The following is a 22,225-nucleotide window of genomic DNA, read 5'->3' on the forward strand; positions in this document are numbered from 1 at the left end:
AAGTTTGCATGTATTATGAATAGGTGTGTGTGTGTCAATTTGAACTTACTCTATAGTTTATTACTGTAGATCATGGCAGAGGAAAGTTGACATAACTTAAATATGACATGAGATTCCCCATTATGAACCTTCCTTGACCCTAGTACCAGCCTTACCACAAAAACATCCTGAAGGCATTCCGGAAATGTATTTAGTTCCCTACACCTTGTAAGGGTCCACACATGTGAAAAAAAGTTGGGAGAAGTGCAGAGAGAAGAAATACTATGGTGCATCTGTACCAGTGCAATAAAATATAAATCCTGTATTGGCTTCTACAGCAGGTGCTGTATCTCTCCAACCTTTTGATTTTACTCCCAAAGGCACACTCCATTGGCATCCCTCTGTCTTAAGAACACTTATTTCATATAATAAAACAAGCTTTCTTTATTCCTTTGGTGTAAGAACTTCTCGTGGGCATAAGGTTAAGGGTAAAACATATTCATAAATGGAGGCATGTTATAACTCCAGCAAAAGATCCCAAACTTCTTTGATGGTGTATATATGAATACACGAATGCTGGACAGGCATGAGTTCAGACACATACTTTTAACAGTATTAACACCTTTTTATATCCACCTGTGTCAAAAAGCAGAATTTTGCTCCCCAAGTTTTTCTTCCCATGCCGAAAAGCTGCCTAGGGTTGTCATGAAGGACATAGAAAGCCCTAAGCATATGAACATCAGCCCTGCTGGATCAGATCAGACTTACTGTTTTTTTGTTATTGTAGTGACCAACTAGGAGCCTATGGGAAGCCCAAAAATGGCATAAGTGCACTGCTGATTCGCAGCAACCAGTACAGTGGTATCTCGGTTTACGAACTTAATCCATTCGGGAAGTCTGTTCTTAAACGAAACCATTGCTAAACCGAGGCGTGCTTTCCCTAATGAGGCCTCCCACCGCCAGTGCCATTCTTAGACAGAGGTAAAGTTCGCAAACCGGGAAACTACCGGTTTTTTTGAGTTTGTAAACCGAATAGTTCGTAAACTTAAACCGAGGTACCACTGTATTCAGAAGCAAATGGCTGTCTGCTATTGGAGGTAATACAAACATTGTGGCTAGTAGCCATTGAGACCTTCCCCATGTTGTCTAATCTTTTTAAAGCTCTCCAAGTTGCTGGGCATCAATCTTCTGTAACAAATGGCAGTTTTACTTGCATGCTGTGTGAAGTAGTGCCAACTTTTGTCTATCTTCAGGTCCACCATTCAACTTCATTGGATGACCCTGAGTTTTAGAAGTATTGCAAGCCTCCCTAAGTTACTCAGCTTTGCAATGTAAACTAAGCTACCACACACTATATGGGATTTGTATAAATATATTAGGGTAGCTGATGGGGTAGCATTCAGCTTCCATAGGGGCAGAGTCCATTGGCCATGCTGGCTGTGGCTGATGGGAATTCAGTCCAATTAACAAATCACATTAACCCTACTCAATAAGTCTGTGCTGCTACTGTTTGCTGTTAGGAGCTGTGGTGCTAAGTCCACGGAGGAAAAGTTATTACAGCAACCCAAGGGGCCCAATTCTCTAAATACCAGAACCTTACCAGAGATGTCCAAATGAGAACAAAGCATTTACAAAGTTGTACCCACTACAAAAAAGAAAGAAAATCCGCAGGACACAAAATTTTAAAAAGCTCAAAAGACAGAATGGCAATGAAATGTCTACAGGACAGGTTCAGGAATCCAACTTTATTATGCTAGTCTGACCAGAACCTGAATAAAAAGATAGATGGAAGATTGTCCTCTCTCAAGCAATTTGGATGCTACATAAGCCTGCCTTAATCAAATCCACATTGAAGACCAAAGTCAAGAATGAACCCATGAGTGAAAAGGGAAAGCCCTTCGTCTGGCTTGAGACAAGTGAGAGGTAGCTATTCTGTTAGGAACCCTTACATTCCAAGCACCCCCCAAAATAGATACATACAAAACAAACACACATCACACAAATTGTTTTTCCGAAGACTGCATTTTTGAATATCATAATATATATGTTCATTTCAGTTTCATTTTATAGATATAAATTCAGATCATTTTTCAACCTGCCTTTAAAGTTCTGGAGGTTTACACTTAAATTAAGGTAGCTTGTTCAGCATCAATTGTAACAGCAGATGACATTGAATAAAAAAAACAGCCAGGAGGGGGAAAACATTTTACTTAAAATATTTGACACCAGTGATCTCAAGGCAAGATCAAGAACCTCAGCATTTAAGATTTTATATGCGTGTTTTATAGATGGGCCCTAAGCCAGGCCAAACACATGTTGATGTTGGCTTTTTCACTGAATCATTTTAATAGTGGTCCCAGTAGGGAAGACTTTGTTACCTTTCTAGTTAATATACTAACTAATATACCACCTGGAGGCAAGGGAGAACAAATTGTAGCTTCAAAAATGAGACTTGGTAACTGTAAGGCCATGTTCACATGATCATACCTTAGCTTTATAAGCTGGAATATGAGCAAATCTTTTTGCCCAAGCATGCAGCCCCTTTGTGCAAGCCACAACTAAACCAGGAAGTCTCTGATTAGGCAGTTATCCATCAAACAAGCCAATCTCAAACACTGTTCGTGATCCTGGCTTATTCTGAAACGGTAACCACCATTTCTCAGTTCAGATACAAAGGCAAACCCCAGTTAGAGTCTCCCTGCTTTAATCACAGCTTACGTGAAAGGGTTATGTGCTCAGGCAAAATATCTTCGTACAATAAGCTGGGATATGAACCAAGCCACTGATATAGCTGGATCAGGCAAATGAAAGAATGTCTGCTTTTGGACAGCGCAAGGCCAGGGTGGGTATGAAAACAAGAGACAGAATAGAGATGTTAAAACCTCTACCCAGGTCCTAGAAAAGGAGCAAAAGGATGAGAATAATAATATTCCCAAATATGGGAATAAACTTCAATCAGATCCAACCCAAGTTAGCCAAATTACTTTTTTTAATAGATTGCATATGTAGATGTTCACCACCACACTTCAAAATACACTCCTGTAAGAGCAAATCTTCATGTCAGATTTCACATGCTGCTGAGAAAATGAACTCCCCTCTCAGCACTTTAAAACATGAAGGTTTCTGTATCCAAATTTCCACTTGTACATTGACAGCTTTAAGAAAAAACAAAGGACACAGAGGGTGTTGCCATTTTTTTTCTTTTTTAGCAGCAATGAAATACCACTAACCCCTTTTGTACATAACCAAATTCAAGTCACAACCAGTGGTGACTGCACCACAAAGTCACCAGGTACAAAACTGCTAGTTTTAAATAACTTGAAATTTCCCCCCAGAACATCCCTTTTTTATAAACAACCATTTTGCTATTTTTGTACATAGGCTAGCAGGCTTGTTTCAATATGAAAATGCTAAATCATTTACAGATTTAATCAGTTATGTAGTGCTACAATAAGTGTCCGATATTCTACATATGAACAATCTTGATAAATGGAAATGATGAAGTGTTAAGTAAGGCTATCCAATTACCTTTATGTACATTAAAAGAATAGATACCCAGCAGGAGAAAGGGTAAGGGGAAAAGATTGGGCAAATACTCATAGTCCCACAGGTGTAAAAATTAAATTGGCCTTCTAGCTTGTGTACTGTAAATGAGACCTTTCCAACAGTCCTGCAGCCAATGCCTTTTTTTCTTCATAGAAAGGAAGCTGTCTTCATGACATTACCTCTTGATTTCTGATTTCCACAGCGTGTCATTTGAAGCTCAAGTGTCAGGTTCTTCCTATCTTCATAAAACCTTTCCAGTATTCGGTTGCATGATCAAGTCCCACTTCCTGGGCTGGCTTTTCTTTTTTAAATGTTCAATCTACCAATTCATTTAGAGTGAGCTGTAGATAACATGAACCAGTTCTGGAACCACTATTGGGAGGAACACAAGCTCTTCACTACAATCACACAGTAGGAGGAAAAGTAGTGATAATTCAATTCATTCCTGGGGCTGGACCACCAAAATTGAATGAACTTGGCACAACTGGAGCATTGAATTTGTATCCACCATGCTTTTCAATCATTTTGGATTCTGAAAGGGAGAGAAAAATAAAATTATCTGAAAGTCACAAACCATGTCTTGTCACAGCTGTATCGAGCTCTTGATCTGCACATTCATGCAATGAAGGGCTTCCATTTTTAAAATAAGAAATTATATTTTCAAATATCTTCAGAGACAAACTCCATTTCAAGCAGCATACTAGGACATGAAATATCAGAGTTCAAATTCCCCAAAATGGGGGGTGGGGCGAATGTGTAAGCCACCTTGAGTTCCTTGGAAGAAAGGAGAGTTATAAAAGCAATAATAAATACATAATCCAAGCTTTGTTTTTTAACCACTGCATTACAAGAGGTTGGACTAGATGACCCTCAGCAGGGTTCCTTCCAACTCTACAATTCTGAATGTACAAGGTGTTACAAAATCTGAATGGTGAACGTTAACTTTGTTAATCCTATGCAAAGACCCACTTGTATCAGGGGAAGGAAGAGAAACAGGGCATGCAAACTTGAAACATATAGCTAAAGGTAAAGGTACCCCTGCCCGTACGGGCCAGTCGTGTCCGACTCTAGGGTTGTGCGCTCATCTCACTTAAGAGGCCGGGGGCCAGCGCTGTCCGCAGACACTTCCGGGTCACGTGGCCAGCGTGACGAAGCTGCTCTGGCGAGCCAGCACCAGTGCAGCACACGGAAACGCCGTTTACCTTCCCGCTAGGAAGCGGTACCTATTTATCTACTTGCACTTAGGGGTGCTTTCGAACTGCTAGGTGGGCAGGAGCTGGGACCGAAAGATGGGAGCTCAGCCCGCCGCAGGGAGTCGAACCGCCGACCATGCGATCGGCAAGCCCTAGGCGCTGAGGTTTTACCCACAGCGCCACCCGCGTCCATATACCAGCTGCCAAAAGGAAAAGAAAGAGAATTCTAACATTTTTACAAAAAACCAAAAACACTTGGAAGACAGGCAGGTCCACAGCCATGCCCTTTCTCCATCTGAATTGCTAGAGAACACATACACATGCATACGTGACTTCCAAGAAAAATCAGCGGTCAATTAGGTGGCATCAAGCCCAGAAATTTCCGCTTCAAGAACTGGTACTTCAATAAGCTGCAAGATCAATGCAAAGCTTGTCCCCTACAAGCAGGTCCTCTTTTTTCTTAGAACAGGGTGAGACTGAAAACTTTTAGGTCCCTTAATAAAATGCTAATACTATAGCCAGCACTTAATAGTAACAGATTATATCAAACATAGTGAAAATATGCTTACCATGGGCTGCTCTTCGCTGATCTGCTAAAGTTGCTACATCCTGTAACTGTTTTCTTTGTTCTTCATTAAGACCACGTGTCAATGCTTGGTACCACACAGGGTTACGATTCTGAATTGCTACAGAACAAAGAGACATGTAGACATTTAACAGACAGACTAAAGATAGGCTAAGAGTTCAGCAAGGTAATGATTTCTTTGCTCTGCAAAGCTTCTCACTCCACCACTACCCAGGCTTCTGGCAATACTTTCTCTCAAGTCCAAATATTCCCCTCTATACCAATTATTGGCCTAGTTCTTTCCAAAATACTCCACATTCCACTAAAATGGAAGTACAGTGGTACCTCGGTTTAAGAGCAGCTGTGTTTATGAACTATTCGGTTTAAGAACTCCACAAAACCGGGAGTAGTGTCCTGGTTTGTGAACTTTATCTTGGTTTAAGAACAGAATCTGAACGGTGGAAGGGCACCGGTGGCAGGAGGCCTCATTAGGGAAAGCGTGCCTCGGTTTAAGAACAATTTCGGTTTAAGAATGGACCTCTGAACGGATTAAGTTTGTAAACCGAGGTACTACTGTATTGTTATTAGAATTACATGGCAAATTAACATGTAAGGAGCAGATGGAATCTCAATAATTGTATTAGCCCAACATACAGATAAAAGTATACTATTAAAACAAATTACAATGGAGTTAACTGAAATACCAATTAAGGAAAAGGGTCAACAGTTTTTGCAACACATACAAAACCCAGTTTGGATCTATATTATTTCACTGATACCACCCGTTATGCAAGCCCATGGAGACTTGAAAATGCAACAAAAAGGTAAATTCCCTTACAACTCTACAACATGTGATGTCTATGATTTTTAGTGCCTAAAGTACCGTATTTTTCGCCCCATAAGACGCACCGGCCCATAAGACGCACCTAGATTTTTTGGGGGGAAATAAAGGAAAAAAATTTTATTTCCCCCCCAGGTGCGCTGCGCTACACCAGGAGCTTGGGGCGTGCGGAGCTCAGCGCGCCCCAAGCTTCTGCGTGCGCGCAAGCAGTCTGCTAGCCTTGGGAGAGCCGCGGGGCTCTCCCAGGGCTAGCGGATCGCTGCGCTACACCAGGAGCTTGGGGCGTGCTGAGCTCAGCGCGCCCCAAGTTTCTAGGTGCGCGCAAGCAGTCCGCTGCCGCCCCAAGCCTCGCGCACCCGGTGGGACCTCCTGCCGGGTGTGCGAGGCTTGCAGACACTCGCCCGAAGCAGGGGGAGCCCTCCCAAGGGCTCCCCGTGCTTCGGGCGACAGGCTGCCGCCCCAAGCCTCGCGCACCCGGTGGGACCTCCTGCCGGGTGCGTGAGGCTTGCAGGCATTCGCCCCATAAGACGCACCCCGATTTCCCCTTCATTTTTGGAGGGGAAAAAGTGCGTCTTATGGGGCGAAAAATACGGTAGATTATGTAAGACTCATTGTAGCCAGACCTTCAGTTCAGTTAGAGCACATGACAGAGAACACAATGACATGCTTTTAAAGGTCAGGAACTCTTTTAAAGGTCAGGAACAATTTTTAAACATTAGTTTAATTCCTACACATAATTAGAAATGTATCTAGGTGTTACAAAAGTTTAAGATATTTGCTGTCATTTTGATTCAAATTTAAATATTAGTTCCAGCCTTATAGCTACATTGTATTATTATTTTATTTATTTTAATACCATTATTTTAATATCTATTTACCACAATTTCTAAGTGGGGTACAACAGAGGCATAGCATATATCATAAAATCAGTTAAAAGGAACCATATGATCACAAAGCTCACTTAAAATGCCTGCTAAAATAAAAGAAAGTCTCCACCAAGCACCACAAGTTCAACATAGAGTGGAATGTCTGATCCCAGCTAATTGGGAGTTCCACAGATTGGGCCCACAACACTGAACATACAGCTCCTGATGGAAACTGGTCATGCAACTGAGTCATAAGAGACCACTAATAGTGACTCCTGCAAACACCTCAATAATTGGGAAGGGATATAGGAGAGGGGTTGCCAACCTTTTCGGATTAGTGGGCACATTTTGAATTTTGAGAGGATGTTGGGGACACCAGTCACAAAATGGCCTCCATGTGGAGTATGACATAACAAAAAAGCAGAATGTTAACCATCCTCGACAACCTTAGGTTGCTACATTGAAGTAACCGAACCACACTGAGGTACAGACACATTCAAGGATGTGCCACAACACGAAAAGTAAGATTTCTTCACTCACAGACCAAAAAAACCTGCCCACTTTCAAACTTAACCCATATCATGCTTGGCGTGTGATGGAATGCCTCAGCTGCAGTTTTAAATCATAGTCCTCCCTGAACTCTAATTGCACGCCTAATTGCCACCCCATTTCCCAATTCCAATGGGAGTCCCTGCCCACGCAAAAAAGAGAATACCAGTTTGCTATGCAAGATAAACAGCAGTTGGACTTACTCTGAAAAATTGCTTTAAATATCTGATATTCATCAACAGGATTATCTTCATCATCAATAATGGTTGAATATCCCTCCAAAGCAGTCTCTTCAGCATCATCTTCTTCCCAATCCTCATCATCGCCATCTTCCCCAGCCTGCTTTGCCAGAATCTCTAAATATTCCTGTCCATCTTCATCAATATCATCTTCATCACTCCCAAGTTCCTCTGTAAGAAGATATGGCTCAAGGATAAAAAAACAGCAGTGTACTTTTCTCTGTTAATTTATGTAATATTTGTACTTCATAACAATTCCACAATTTTAACCTAGGGCTAGGCTCTAGGATTCTGTTTTGCTTTTATCTGGGAAGATTTGATGCATTTACAATGCCCTAGATGAAAACTTTCTCAGTTTGCACTATACAGGTTGAAATGAGAAATAAAAGCCCAACACAGAGACATAAAAGAAAAAATACAAAAATTGGACAAAGTGAAGAGCAATGAAGCAACAGTGAAGTCTGATTCAAAAAGCAAAATGAAAAGTAAAGATACTTGGCATGAAAAACTAAGCTACTTGGTCTGATATTAAAAGTGTTCATAATACAAGGATAAAGCAGAGGAAACACTGAATGAGTGACCATAGCAAATATAGTGTGTAACATAGGAAACAAAACACCAGGTGAAAAAGAAGGAAATGACAGGCCAAGATACAAACATCTGAATCCTATTTGGAAGAGAATGAATAAAGCAAGGAGGTAAAAGCAAGAACAGGAAAATCAAAAGACAGACGTACCAGGATTGAAAGTTCATTGAGAAGCTGTCACCAGAACATGATAAATATTGGTGAACTGCTACCAGAGGGGTCAATGCTTTACCTGCTTCCTCGTCATCTTCTGCTTCATCATCATCATCACTATCATTTTCATGCTCAGCATGGCAAGCATATGCTCTTTTCAAGCCATTAAATAAAAGGATGAAAGCTGGCAGGATTTGGCCCGAAACCTGATTTAAAACCTGTGGTATTTGTTCCAGATCAATAAGTGCACACAAGCCTAGGACACACATTTTTCTGTCATGAAGCCTGAAATGCAAGAGGAAATTTCATATTACATTATTTTTCAGCTTTAGTAAAAAGAAGGCAAGTAGCATACAACCCAATGGAGACCTTAATTTAGAGAAGTGCAAGAGCAAATAGGTCTTAAATGTACAATAAAGCTTCTTTTCACTTATCCCCAATAGATGTAGCCCTGCAGAAGCCATATGAAAAGGTGGATGAGACATGCACTGAGTGCACACAATTTCAGAGCACCGTGCATCAGAACTGTGATCCCCAAGACACAAACTTACCCCAAGAAACAGTCCACATCATTAAGCCACTGTGTAATGAAGTGATTTGTAACGGGCTCCACATTATTAGGGAAGCGTAGATTTTCCAAAGTATTCAGAAGTAGATGAGGATTGTAATACAGAGCAGCTATGGCAACCTGGAGGCACATCGTTCGCAGTTCGCTTGTTTTAACTTCTCTGGTCAACCGCTCTAAAGCAGCTTCCACAAATAAAGGTATACACTGCAAAACATTTATAGTGACAACATTCAGTAATAACCCAATTTTTACATTCATTAATAACCCCAACCAGATGCATCTTTTAACTCAGGGCGGCCCAACTTTTCATACTAAGTGGGCCACCAGAGTACTTTGATGCAGAACTCATGGGCCGCACACTGTCTTGACACCGGGGGTGGGGAGCAAGCCCAAAATTTGACACCTCCCAGCCCTTGTGTTACCTTCCCAAAGCTGGCTAAGCAAGGCACCAGGCTTTAGGAAGGGGATGCAAGGCTTTGGCAGCAGGATCCAAGAGCCCCCCACCTCCTCCTCAAAGCTGGGAAAGCACAAACTAGGTTTTGGGAAGGAGGTGGGGGGACCCTAGAACCCTGTTAGAGACCTCAGGCCTCCTTCCCAAAGCCCAGCACATCACTTTTGATTAAACATGAAAAGGGTAGGTGACTGTGTCTCCTCTAGAGAGTTGAAGCTATCATATATTTTTGGCAGTCAAAAGTGCATTCCACTTACCTGATCAATGCCACGACCTTTACACTGTAGAATGATCACCTCTAACAGTTTTGCTGCATGACATTCTGCATCTTCTCCTGCCACACCTGTAAGGACCTAAGAAATACAATTATACCCCATCAGTTTCAGTACTGGATATTTAGTAGCATTTATTCTTTATATTTTCAAAGGAACAAAATTGTTAAGGAAACTCTGTCATTCTACCTCCCATCTGCACAGGCAGGCTGCACTGTGTGTATCAGAACCATATGAAAAAAAATATTAATTGCGTAAAGAAGTTACTGGCTGAAATCCCAATACTACTGTTCCATTTGCAGAACGGCTTTGATCCAGTGCTGATATCTGCTAATGTAAGTGGAGGGGATTTTCACTGGTTTCTCCTTCCTGCTGCTGCCTTCTATAACTCCCAAAGAAATCTGTTCCAGAGGATTGGGGGACCCTCCAGACCACTGTGGAGGGTGGTGGTGGGGGACTGCAGGGGGAAACTGGTAAAGACTGTTTCCTCTTCTCTGTTGTGGTGGGTGCCTCTGCAAGATCAAAAGCTGTTCTACAAGTAGAACAGCAGTGTTGGATTTCACCTAGGGAATATTATTTTACATCCACAAAACTGAATTCCTGGTTAGGTTAGCCAGTAAAGGATCTGAATGTGACTGATCGTTTTTATACATTCAACTGTAACTTAGGTATACATTTGCCGGTAATTATCATATCACAAAACTTAATGACATGTGAGTGTTTCTGTCCCTCTCACCAACATAGTTTGCTATTTATTTCAGTGGAAATAGAAAATGTTCTGCCAACTGAAATGAGCACAAAGGTACACAAAATGCAAGCCTAATCCAGCACTGGTGATCCAGGTGAAGAAACAGGCTTGTATATACAGATTCTTCTTCCAGATTTCAGACAGACATAGCATTTTGTGCCTGACTGTGGAAGGGGAAGGAAAAACTGAATCATCTAGCACCCAGGAATGTTGCCCCATTCTGGAGATTCTTCTACACAGAAGCAAGCAGCTGTGTGCATGTTAACGTGTAACAATATGCCTTAGTGTGAAACTACATTATTAGTACCAGTAAAACTGACAGCACCAATACAAGTTAAATGAAAGCCAGTATATACGTAAGAGCTCGTTTTTGATGTTTGCATTAAAATTGGGAGTCCCTGTTTTAAAATAGTGTATAAAGATATGTAGGGCACAATTCAAGGAACCTCCTTTGCATGCATATAAGTGCATACATTTCAATCTTTCTTTTCCACTGAAGTTCCCTGAAACTTGGGAGCAGGTTGGGGACAGACACCTGCCCCATTTTAGCAAGGAATCACAGGTTTTAGACCTAGCCGCTCTGATAATCTGTTTAACAGAGCGAAATTCAGAAGTCACTGGGATTTCTGTAGACAGCCACAGCATGAATAATTTTCCAGTTCAGCTCAGCTGCAAAATCACTGTGAGGTCATGTACAAAAACAGGTGTAATGGAAAATGGTGTGCTCATGTTTAATTCAACTAAAATCATCCGCCACTTTTTAATAACCTGACTTTGAAGGCAAGGTTATGATAAAAAACCAACCACAATACCACACAGTAGTAAGCCGAAGCCTGAATACAAAGAGATGTGTTTAAATTACACTTAGTATGAGTCCAGCCCACGTTCAATCTCCATGTTTGAGAGTTTGGAGGCTGGTCAGTGGTAAGCTTGTCTTTCAACATCACTGCACCAGTACTATGATCTCAAGTTGCTCTTTGGCCACATGCTGTATGTGAGCAACACAGTCTAAATGCAAAACACAATTGGACTGTATTACTAGGCACAGATTAGAAACTATGCACACACATGACTGTAGCCATTTTAATCTGCTTCAGGGAAGAGTAATACAACTGCATGACTGGCTACTGCATGACAGGTACGCGCATGGGAGCTTTCAGAAGAGGTTATGGACTAATACAGGATTAGGAAATGTGTGACACTTCATATGGTGCTCAGCTACTACTCCCATCATATCTGACCATTGGCTATGATGGCTGGAGCTGATGGGAGTTGTCCAACAATATCTGGAAGGCTACAGGTTCCCCACCTCTGGTCTACTGACTCTCTGTATAGCTGGATCCACCACGTATTTTTTAAGCAAAATGGACATGCAATTCCAGAGGCCCCAATAATTTAGCTTATCTAGGTCTATGTAGAGTTGCTGGACCTTGCAGTCTCTTGAATGTGAATTTGGATTAGCTGCTGGAAAGGCACAAGTCTTTCTTTCCTAGATCTATACTGCATAAGGGATATCTACAGGATTTATTTATTCAGCAAAATTTATCTACTGCTTATGTATAAAAAAAATCTAAGTCGTTTACAAAAGTAACCAAAACATTAAAATTCCAAACACACCCTGGTGAAAGACAGGTATTAAAAAACTTTCAAAAGAAAGGTGTCCGGATAGGTTTGTCTAAACAGTGATTTAAACAGGCACTGAAAAGAACAGAGCAAAGTCACTTGCCTTATGTCAATGGGCAAGAAGCTCCAAGTGAAATTCCACAAATGTGGAATAAATATTTTTTGGCACCTGTAGCAGTGCCAGTTCTGCAGATCAAAGCACTCCAATGGTATAAATTTAGCTACAATGATAGGAGGATTAGTGAGTTACTTACCTTTTTGCACATACTGTAGATCATTTCTAGGTATTTTGTATCAGACAGGAGTGTATCTGTATCAACAGTTACATAATTATGCAACAGTGGCATCATATCTGCAGTAAAAAGATTAATCAACAGTTGTTATTTATGTGTTCTCTTGGTCAATATGAAAAGCTGCAAGGTACAAAAAGGTATCAGTATCATTCAGTTCTGCAGTAGCCTGCCTATGCTATGCAGGAAGTTCACCTGTAAAGTAGTCAAAGCCGTCCTGCTGGAATACTTCAAAGACCAGAGGCAAAAGCTGCCACATCTGTGCTGAGACCTGCTGACAAGTCAGACTGTGAGCCAAGGAGAAGATTTCCTCATAGAATTCTGGAACAGGAAAAAAAGATGTCATGAACCTTGGCTTGATCCAATCAGTGCACCAAATGCAAAGTAATAGCTGAAGGGTGGGGAGACCTCTTACCCAGAACATGCTGTTGTAACACTGTTCCTATTACTTGCAAACAGATACCTTCCAACTGCTGGGTAATCTGAAAGGAATGGTTTAAAGGAAACATGGTCAATGCCATAAATTGCTTGTGTTAAGTATTGGAGGACAAATTTGGGTCTTCAGAAGTAGAGTACAGGGAAACTATTAATTAGATGGGATTACAGTGGTGCCTCGCAAGATGAAATTAATCCGTTCCGCGAGTCTCTTCGTCTAGCGGTTTTTTCGTCTTGCGAAGCAACCCTATTAGCGGCTTAGCGGCTAAAAGGCTACAGTGGTACCCCGCAAGACGAATGCCTCGCAAGACGGGAAACCCGCAAGATGAAAGGGTTTTCTGTTTTGGAGGCGCTTCGCAAGACGAATTTCCCTATGGGCTTGCTTCGCAAGACGAAAGCCCATAGGGAAATCTCCGGGGACCTGTTTTAAATTGCTGGCGGTCGGGAGCAAAGACTTTCGCCCACAGCCGGCCTTCAGAAGAGGTCCTGGACCTCTTCTGAAGGCCGGCGGGGGGCAAAAGTCTTTGCTCCCCCCCGCCTGCCTTCCCGGGACAGCGGAGACTTCTCCGCTGCCCCGGGCGATCTTAAAATGCTGGCGGGCGGGAGCGAAGCGTTCGCTGCCGACCCCCAGCATTTTAAAATCTCCCCGGGACAGCAGAGAAGTCTCCGCTGCCCCGGGCCATCTTAAAATGCTGGCGGGCGGGAGCGAAGCGTTCGCTGCTGACCCCCAGCATTTTAAAATCTCCCCGGGACAGCAGAGAAGTCTCCGCTGCCCCGGGCCATCTTAAAATGCTGGCGGGCGGGAGCGAAGCGTTCGCTGCCGACCCCCAGCATTTTAAAATCTCCCCGGGACAGCAGAGAAGTCTCCGCTGCCCCGGGCGATCTTAAAATGCTGGCGGGCGGGAGCGAAGCGTTCGCTGCCGACCCCCAGCATTTTAAAATCTCCCCGGGACAGCAGAGAAGTCTCCGCTGCCCCGGGCCATCTTAAAATGCTGGCGGGCGGGAGCGAAGCGTTCGCTGCTGACCCCCAGCATTTTAAAATCTCCCCGGGACAGCAGAGAAGTCTCCGCTGCCCCGGGCAATCTTAAAATGCTGGCGGGCGGGAGCGAAGCGTTCGCTGCCGACCCCCAGCATTTTAAAATCTCCCCGGGACAGCAGAGAAGTCTCCGCTGCCCCGGGCGATCTTAAAATGCTGGCGGGCGGGAGCGAAGCGTTCGCTGCCGACCCCCAGCATTTTAAAATCTCCCCGGGACAGCGGAGGCTTCGCTCCCGCCCGCCAGCATTTTAAAATCGCCCCGGGACAGCAGGGGCTTTTAAAATGCTGGCGGTCGGCAGCAAAGCCCTCCTGTCCCCGGAGCTTGTGGGGCGGGAGGTGGGAAGAAGGGCTTTTCTTCCCACCGCCAGCCTTCAGAACAGCCTTCTGAAGGCTGGCAGTGGGAAGAAAAGCCCTTGTTTCCCCCCCCCCCCAGCCTTCAGAAGAGGTCGGGGGACAGACTGTCCCCAGACCTGGTCTGAAGGCGGTTTCCCTAGGAACGCATTAATTGATTTTCAATGCATTCCTATGGGAAACCGTGCTTCGCAAGACGAAAAACTCGCAAGAAGAAAAAACTTGCGGAACGAATTAATTTCGTCTTGCGAGGCACCACTGTATTAGCGGCTTAGAAAAAGGGGGGGGAGCGGGGGGGAAATCGGAACACTCGCAAGACGTTTTCATCTTGCAAAGCAAGCCCATAGGGAAAATCGTCTTGCGAAGCAGCTCAAAAACGGAAAACCCTTTCGTCTAGTGGGTTTTCCGTCTTGCGAGGCATTCGTCTTGCGGGGCACCACTGTATAAATTATGAGGGTGGGTGGACAAGGTTTCTAATAGGACCTTATCTTTGCTGCTTTTGTCTAACTTGGCTAGTAAACCATAGGAGCGATATAGAATTGCTGTAACTTTCCCTGAACCTTAGATTAGGATAAGTTTTAAATATTGGAAATGGTCCTAATTGCTGCAGCTTCTTGAGGAGCCTTAAATATGAGTACAGACAGGAATAGTTAGAGCAATTTGAGTGAAATCACAACCTTGGAGACAGAGAGAAATTTGGAAGGAAGGAGGGCTGAAATTGTGAATTGTCCTAATGGGAAGCCTCTTCCAGAGATTTAAATATACCAAAGTAAGAAAAAAGAATGGGTAACTGTCTGGGAAACGGTTTTTATTTAGGGGCCAGCAGTTGTAAATAAATTGGGACATCAGCAGACATGGATTAAATGCTTGCAAAAAGCAACAATAAGGATAATTTTAAAAGGGGAAATAGTCTGTAAGCATAGATGTGTAATGTATAAAGCGGTCTGTGCAATATCTGTGTGGTATATCTGTGCAATATATCACAAGTTTAATTGTTTAGTAGTTGGAAAATTGTGTAAAGGGACCTGGAATGTAAGATGATTTGGTTTATTTAAAGAACCAGAAGAGGGGGTGGAAGGAAGTCCGGGGATTTTTTTGGGGGGGAGGAGTAAAAATGTGTTCTTTTTGGTTATTTTTTAAGGTTAATGAGAAATGTGCGGGGGAATCTGGTATTGATACAATGTGGCATATACTGGATTTTTGTAATTGAGAATTAATGAAAATTATTTAATGAAAAAAGGGTAAGTTTTAAATAAAACACACAACCACAAATTACTTGGGTGGGTGGCCTGTTTCAAAAAGCATAGAGTAATCAGAGGCAAAGCACATTTACAAAGGTGGTCACTGCCATTATTTGAAGTGTTTAATACTAGGACTGTTTTATAAGCATCAGAACAAAAAGGGTGAAGTTCTGATCAAATTTATGTCTTTAATAGACATAAATAGAGTACTAAAGGGTTAAGAATATCGCCTTCTTATCTCTGTCACAGAGAAGGTTGTTCAACAAAGTTCTCATCCATTTCACTGAACACACTTGCTAGGTTCATATGTTCTAAAGCACACACGACGACTCTGAAGCCACTGGTCTCAAATACAAGGCAGGCAGAGAAATCAGATATTGCAGTATCACCACCTATCTATTGTTTATTTATATATCTGAAACATTTTGAACCTGCTCTTCAGCCAAAAGAGGTTCCCAGAGCAGCTTACAAAGATCAGACTTGCAATCTAAAAAGTCACAACACAATAGGAAAAGGTACCGGGAGGGAGGAAGGATTCTAGTCAACGTGGCTGTGTGCCATTTCATACTCATGCAGCACAATGGAGAGCCTGGGAGATTCATGTGTTTCCCTACCTTTACAACTGAATACTTTTCTGTTTAATTAATTTGTTTTGAGCATTTTAATTATTTCTGGCTTTCTACTATTTGTTTGTTTTACCCACTGCTTTTTATATATCTAGCGTTCTGGTTTATTTTCACAGCTTTGTTTTTATGTTGATATGAACTGCCTGGAGCTTTTCTTTGGAGTTGGAACAGCATGATAGAAATTCTGCAAAGTCAGTCTTTAAATCGGCTCTTAATTGTACTCCTGTCTTGTTCATACCTGCTGTGTCATCTGGCACGGCTGAATAACTTTGGAGCTGCAAGCTAGCCAGGAACCCCTTTCTGAACCTAGGGTCATATCCTAATTAGCTACAATAGGGATGGAGGGAGTTGGATGGATGAATTAATTAATTAATTAATTAATTATAGGGATAGTTTGTGAGGAAGCTTCAGTAACAAAGCATTAAGATAAAATGCAAAGGAAAAGGAACAAGGAAGACAAAAAAACAGACTGCCCGCCAGCACTAAAGCACAGGCAACAACCTTAACAAAGCTCCCTTTGCTATTTTTACATATAAGAAGCTAGTTTTCTGAGTAAAATTATCAGTCATAGGATTCAAAAATGGGTCCTCTTACAGATCAGTAACTAGCTAAAACAGGGCAGTCCAACACATGGCCCAAGGGGTGCATGCGGCCCTTGAGGCCTTTTTGGTGGCCCTCAGCAACAATGGCACACACACCCTGTTGCAGCCTTCACGCTGCCTTCCTAAAGCCAGGCAAGCAAGGCACTGGGCTCTGGGAAGGAGAACTGAGGGCTCTTACGGGGTCCTAGAGTCCTCTCACCTCCTTCCCAAAGCTTAGTTAGTCCTTTCACAGCTTTGGGACGGAGGTAGGAGGGCTCTAGGAGCCTGCCAGAGCTTTGCACCTCCTTCCTAAAGACCAGCGACTCACTTAGCCACTTTTGGGAAGGTAGCATGAGGACTGGGTTTGTGTGTCAAATTCGGACCTCTCTCCCCGCCCCCATGGCCAACAGGGCAATGTGCGTCCCATGGGTTCCATGTTGAAGTACTCTTGCAGCCCACTTGGTAGGAAAAGTTGGGACTGCTCCAATCTAAAAGAATAGGAAGTTCAACGGAACCTTCATTTTCAGAAGCACGGTACCCCTGAACACCAGTTACTGGGGACATACAAATGCTTTTTGCTGTGATTCTATGCTTCTTGAAGGCATTTGGCTGCCTAGACTATACAGATCAGTTTTGATCCATCCCATGAACCAGAGAGAGGGCTATGAAGTATTGTTATCTGCTCTATGGATGACATCATAGTCACTGTTCCCAGCAGGGATCAGGACCCTATGACCCTCCTGATGTTGGATTGCAACTCTCATCAGCCCCAGCCAGCATGGCCAGTGTTCAGGGAGTTGAAGTTCCCCATCTCTGCCTTAAAAGCTTTCAGCCTTTCACCACTGCTAGGAGCAGAATCATATTAAGAAAGGTATGAAAATATACTTGTTTCATATCATAAATACAGGTCAGGTTTTTAACTTTGGGTCTATTTTTAAAGCACAGCAGGCTCACACATAGTTTCTCACAAAAATGAATTCTACTAAGTATTGATTCCCTCTGGAGTCTGCAAAGCGCTGAGGTACTTAGAATAGCAGGTGTTTGTCTTGTGACCTCTATCTTTCTTCAAAAATAATTTGTATAAAAGTGCAAAGCAGTTTTGTAAAACTCAGTCAGGATTAGAGTTTGTTTTTACAGTTTAACAAAGGTTAACAACAAAACAGCAACTTATTTTCAATAAAAATAGGTTCACAGAATTTAAATACTGATGCTGGCTCCCTACCAACCCTCTTAAAACAAGGCTATTTTGCAGCTTTCCCTGGATACAAGCAAAATAAATTTCTTACCTCTTTGTGATCTTCAACAACACTGAGGAGCGTATCAATGGTATTCAAGATGCCCATTGCTGTTACTGCTTTATCATCACTGCCTTCTTCATCTGGCCCTGTCTGAATCACCTGGTTAAAAGTCATTGCCTACAAAGAGAAAGAACAAAATCTCAGTTAAGAGTTAATAGGAAGCTCAACAGCAGACTAAAGAATCCTAGTGTAACAAACAATATTTTCAGGACTGTTTGCAAAAGAACATTATCAAATAAGACTTTGTATCAGGGTGGGGTGGTGAAGAATTCAACCCTGATGTAGAATTTGGGCTTCCTTAAAAAAAATAAATTAAAATACAATTAATCAGGGATGCAAACTGATAAAAATGTAAAAATCTATTTAAAAACAAAAAACAGCTAAGCTAAGCGGTTGCAGGGGGTGGAGTGGGGACTGCTAAACAAAGGATATTTCTACCCAAAGGCCCCAGCACCACTTCCCAAGCTTTATCCCCCTGGAGCAGCTTGAGAAAATGGCAAAGATTACCTCCTCCTGCCCACCAGCAGAGTCCCAAGAGCAGACTTCTGCTTCTTGTAACTCTGGCTCCAACCCCAAATCTTTAAAATAGCCCAACAACGCTACAGTATTTGGGATTTCTGTGGTATTAACTAAGTCGTTTTTCATTGAAAAATTCAGAGTATCCCAAATATGTATAATTAAATCTTCTCTATTATGCTTTAATAAAAAATATTATTTCTTGTCTATGTTTTGCTACCACAAACACACTAACTTTGGCAACAAACTAAGGAGGTTAGAATATGTAATTGACTGTCTACATTAGCAGAACATCAGGATATTAAAACAGCAGCCAGCATACTATACAGGCCATAAGCATGGTAAAATAGTGAGACTTACCAAATGCTGGGTCATTTCTACTGCTATAGGAGTAACCTCTTCACTATATTCACAGATCATTTTCTGAATCACATTGGTAAGATCATCATTCTCAGTCTCTCGAATAATATGAAGAAGAGCCTGCATTACAGGTCTAATGAATGGGGTAATATATTCCTTAGCTGCAAAAAAAGAAGAAGCAGGAAACAGATTACTTTATTGTAACTCACAGGAAAACAGCAAGTACCGTATTTTTTGCACCATAACACTCACTTTTTTCCTCCTAGAAAGTAAGGGGAAATGTCTGTGCGTGTTATGGAGGGAATGCCTACGGGTGGCGGGGGGGTGTCTACCGCAGTCGTGAGCAGAGGATCCATGGTTCCCCTTCCTTCCCTTCTCCGTGGCTCGCTTTGAAACAGCAAAGTGGGAGAAGAGCTGCTGAGTGGGGAGGAGAGAGGGACAGAAAGCCTGCTTGCTTTAAAGGAGCAAAGTGGGAGAGGAGAGGAGCCTTCTCCCCTTATACCCCTCTTCTTCATTATTAGCAGCATCCTTCTCCACCCACCCCACGCATGCTTCTTCTCCCCTTAAACCCCTCTTCTGCATTATTAGCAGCATCCTTCTCCTTGTCCCTTGAGTGCTTTTCCTTCCCTCCCCACTTAAAACGTGGTTACAAAGCACAGATCCACATGGATCCTCAGGATTTTTGCATTGGGCCACCCCAAACTCACCGTCAGATCACATGTCTGTGGCCACAGCATGAACCACAAAAATGATACATCCACTGTTTCGTTCAGAATATTTTTTTCCTTGTTTTCCTCCTCTAAAAACTACGTGCGTGTTATGGTCGGGTGCGTGTTATAGAACGAAAAATACGGTACTTTAAATAAGAGGTAGTCAATGCGGTGCCCTCCAGCTGTTGTTGAACCACCACTCCCATCAGTCTCCAGCCAATGGGGCCAAAGGTCAGGAATGAGGTTACCTGTAGCCCCAACAACGTTGGCCCTGCTTTAGGCATTCTTTTACAAAGCCACATTCTGATACAGTGGTGCCTCGCAAGACGAAAAGAAACCGTTCTGTGATTCTCTTCGTCTAGCGGTTTTCTCGTCTTGCGAAGCAAGCCCATTGACGGATTAGCGGATTAGCGCTATTAGCGGCTTATCTGCTGATCGGATCATCTGATAAGCGGCTTAGCGGCTTAGAAAAAGGGGGGGGGAACCAGCAGGAACTCGCAAGACATTGTCGTCTTGCGAAGCAAGCCCATAGGAAATTCGTTTTGCAAAGCACCTCCAAAACGGAAAACTCTTTCATCTAGCGAGTTTTCCGTCTTGCGAGGCATTCGTCTTGCGGGGCACCACTGTAAAGGCCATTTCAAGTAATGCTCAGCTTCTTGGCATGAATGTAGCTTTCAATCATCTTTTCAAATCTATGTACAAATCATAATCTGCAAAACACCACTACCACTTCCCCCACGCTTTCCCCCCTCCTTGTTCTGGTTCAGTTGTGCTCAGTTTCTTGATATGGAAAACAGATTGCCAATCCTGGACCATGTGCCGCTGCCACCCACCACCCTATCCTTATTATGGATGTTACTCTAGGAATATTGCTTCCCCAGCAATAAGATGCCTCAGCCTCCAAGGAGAGAATCCAAAAGGCTCCTTCAGTTTAAATCATGCACCTGCCATTGGATCTGGTGTTCACCCCCCAATCCCAGTGAAGCTGTTAGATTTAGGAAAAAAGCTGCCAGTGAAAGTATTTTTTTGAAGCCTATTCGCTGTGGAGTATGGAGCAAGAAGTTTTCAGGGGGAATTGAAGCACATGTCGAGGTTAATGTTTTTCTCTTCAGCTGCAACCTCCTTGAAAAATCCCCTCCCAACCACAGAAAACTTAGGCTGGGGGGGGGGAGAGAAAGGCTTTCATTGTCACTATTGGGAGCTTTTTACTTAAGTCTAATTGCTGCACGGGGAAAAGGGAGAAGGGGAGGCAGAAAGAGCACAGGAATGCACAGGGAGATAGTGGGGTGGCCCCACACACCACTGGCCGCAACCCCACTGTCCTGGGATGGTGCCCCAAGGAAATCCAGCCCTCCAAATAAAAAAGGTTGCCACTCCTACACAACACTGTAAGGTTACTTGATAGGTCAAAGGGTAGGAAAAAGCACCTCTCTCTTGATTACTAATCAAAACCTGCAGTGCTATGGCAGCTTCCACCTTCACAGGCATCTCTCTGTCATCAATTAGGCATCTTCTTGTCAGTTCAAGGGCTGTCTGCAGATTCTGGTCACTTTTAAACTTTACTTCACAGAAATAGTGAAGCACCCAGCAAGCCTGGAGAAGATGATATGCAGTCTTAGGTAATTATGGACATAACTATCCCACACAACAGTTGTGAAAAGCACAAATGCAAGACAGAAATGTGAGAATCACACTGAAATGTTTATTTCCCCTTTAGATAGACATGTATGAGAGTTTGGAGGCTGATCAGTGGTAAGCTTGTCTTTCGACATCACTAGACCAGTACTATGATCTCAAGTTGCTCTTTGGCCGCAGGTTGTATGTGAGCAACATGGTCCATAAGCAGAACGCAAATGGACCATGCCACTAGACATAGATTTGAAGCTACGCACACAAATGTCTGCAGCCTTTCATTGGGAGGAGAAGTCAGGAGTCAAGTGACAAACTGCATGATGGTCTCTTTAAAAAGGAAACTTATCACATGGTGGCTTTAATTGCATGAAGAACCGACTGCCTCACTGTCAGGTTGTACCATTGCTAAACTCTTAAAATTTACAAACCACAACACCCCTATCCCACTCTCACAGAGGAGTTATACTAATAGGGAACTTGCGAGAAAAGCTGTGATCATGAATTCCAGGATATTGAGACATGGCATCTTCAAGATCATTGCCACTCTTAGTGTGGCCTCTTTAAAAAAAATTGGGAACCCAGATAACAACTTCCACAAGATGTGACACCACCCCTTCTTGCAAAGGCCCTGGCTACCACCTACACACCATCCAAAACCACTTGCTAGAAATCATATGCTCCTCACTATTTCACATAGCCCTTTTGTGAAAGTAGCTATGCAATGTTAGCCCACCCCTTCACTAGACATCTTCACCAAGAGGCTACCAATGGAAAGAGCAGATGAGACTGGACCTGGTTTTACACTTACCCGTGCTCTCATGTAGCCTAGCTCGCTGCTGAAGAGAGGAAACACGTGATTCTGCAGCATGTACTCCATCTGATCTTTGTATATCTTTTTCTATTGGAATATAAGACAACGGAATGTAAGACAATTAGAAATCAATCTAACTTGTCAGAAAGGAAATAATTC

At 42.8% G+C, this 22,225-nt stretch overlaps 1 protein-coding gene across 1 annotated transcript in view; it reads right to left on the minus strand.

Moving 5' to 3' along the window:
* Window positions 1-1,982: 1,982 nt before the first annotated feature.
* Window positions 1,983-22,225, minus strand: part of IPO7 (importin 7) — a 41,948-nt gene continuing 21,705 nt past the window's right edge. Inside the window, exons 13-25 of the mRNA XM_081209767.1 lie at window positions 22,064-22,153; window positions 21,051-21,216; window positions 18,914-19,074; window positions 18,026-18,154; window positions 12,885-12,951; window positions 12,665-12,790; window positions 12,434-12,531; window positions 9,794-9,889; window positions 9,069-9,289; window positions 8,597-8,802; window positions 7,743-7,949; window positions 5,288-5,404; window positions 1,983-4,057 (exon numbers count right to left, since the gene is read on the minus strand). Coding sequence (XP_081065893.1) covers window positions 3,960-4,057; window positions 5,288-5,404; window positions 7,743-7,949; window positions 8,597-8,802; window positions 9,069-9,289; window positions 9,794-9,889; window positions 12,434-12,531; window positions 12,665-12,790; window positions 12,885-12,951; window positions 18,026-18,154; window positions 18,914-19,074; window positions 21,051-21,216; window positions 22,064-22,153 — 1,782 coding nt within the window. The 3' untranslated portion in view covers window positions 1,983-3,959. The remainder of the gene's footprint in view (window positions 4,058-5,287; window positions 5,405-7,742; window positions 7,950-8,596; window positions 8,803-9,068; window positions 9,290-9,793; window positions 9,890-12,433; window positions 12,532-12,664; window positions 12,791-12,884; window positions 12,952-18,025; window positions 18,155-18,913; window positions 19,075-21,050; window positions 21,217-22,063; window positions 22,154-22,225) is intronic.

Source organism: Podarcis bocagei (genome assembly GCF_964188305.1).
Source record: "Podarcis bocagei genome assembly, chromosome: 1".
Lineage (NCBI taxonomy): Eukaryota > Metazoa > Chordata > Lepidosauria > Squamata > Lacertidae > Podarcis > Podarcis bocagei.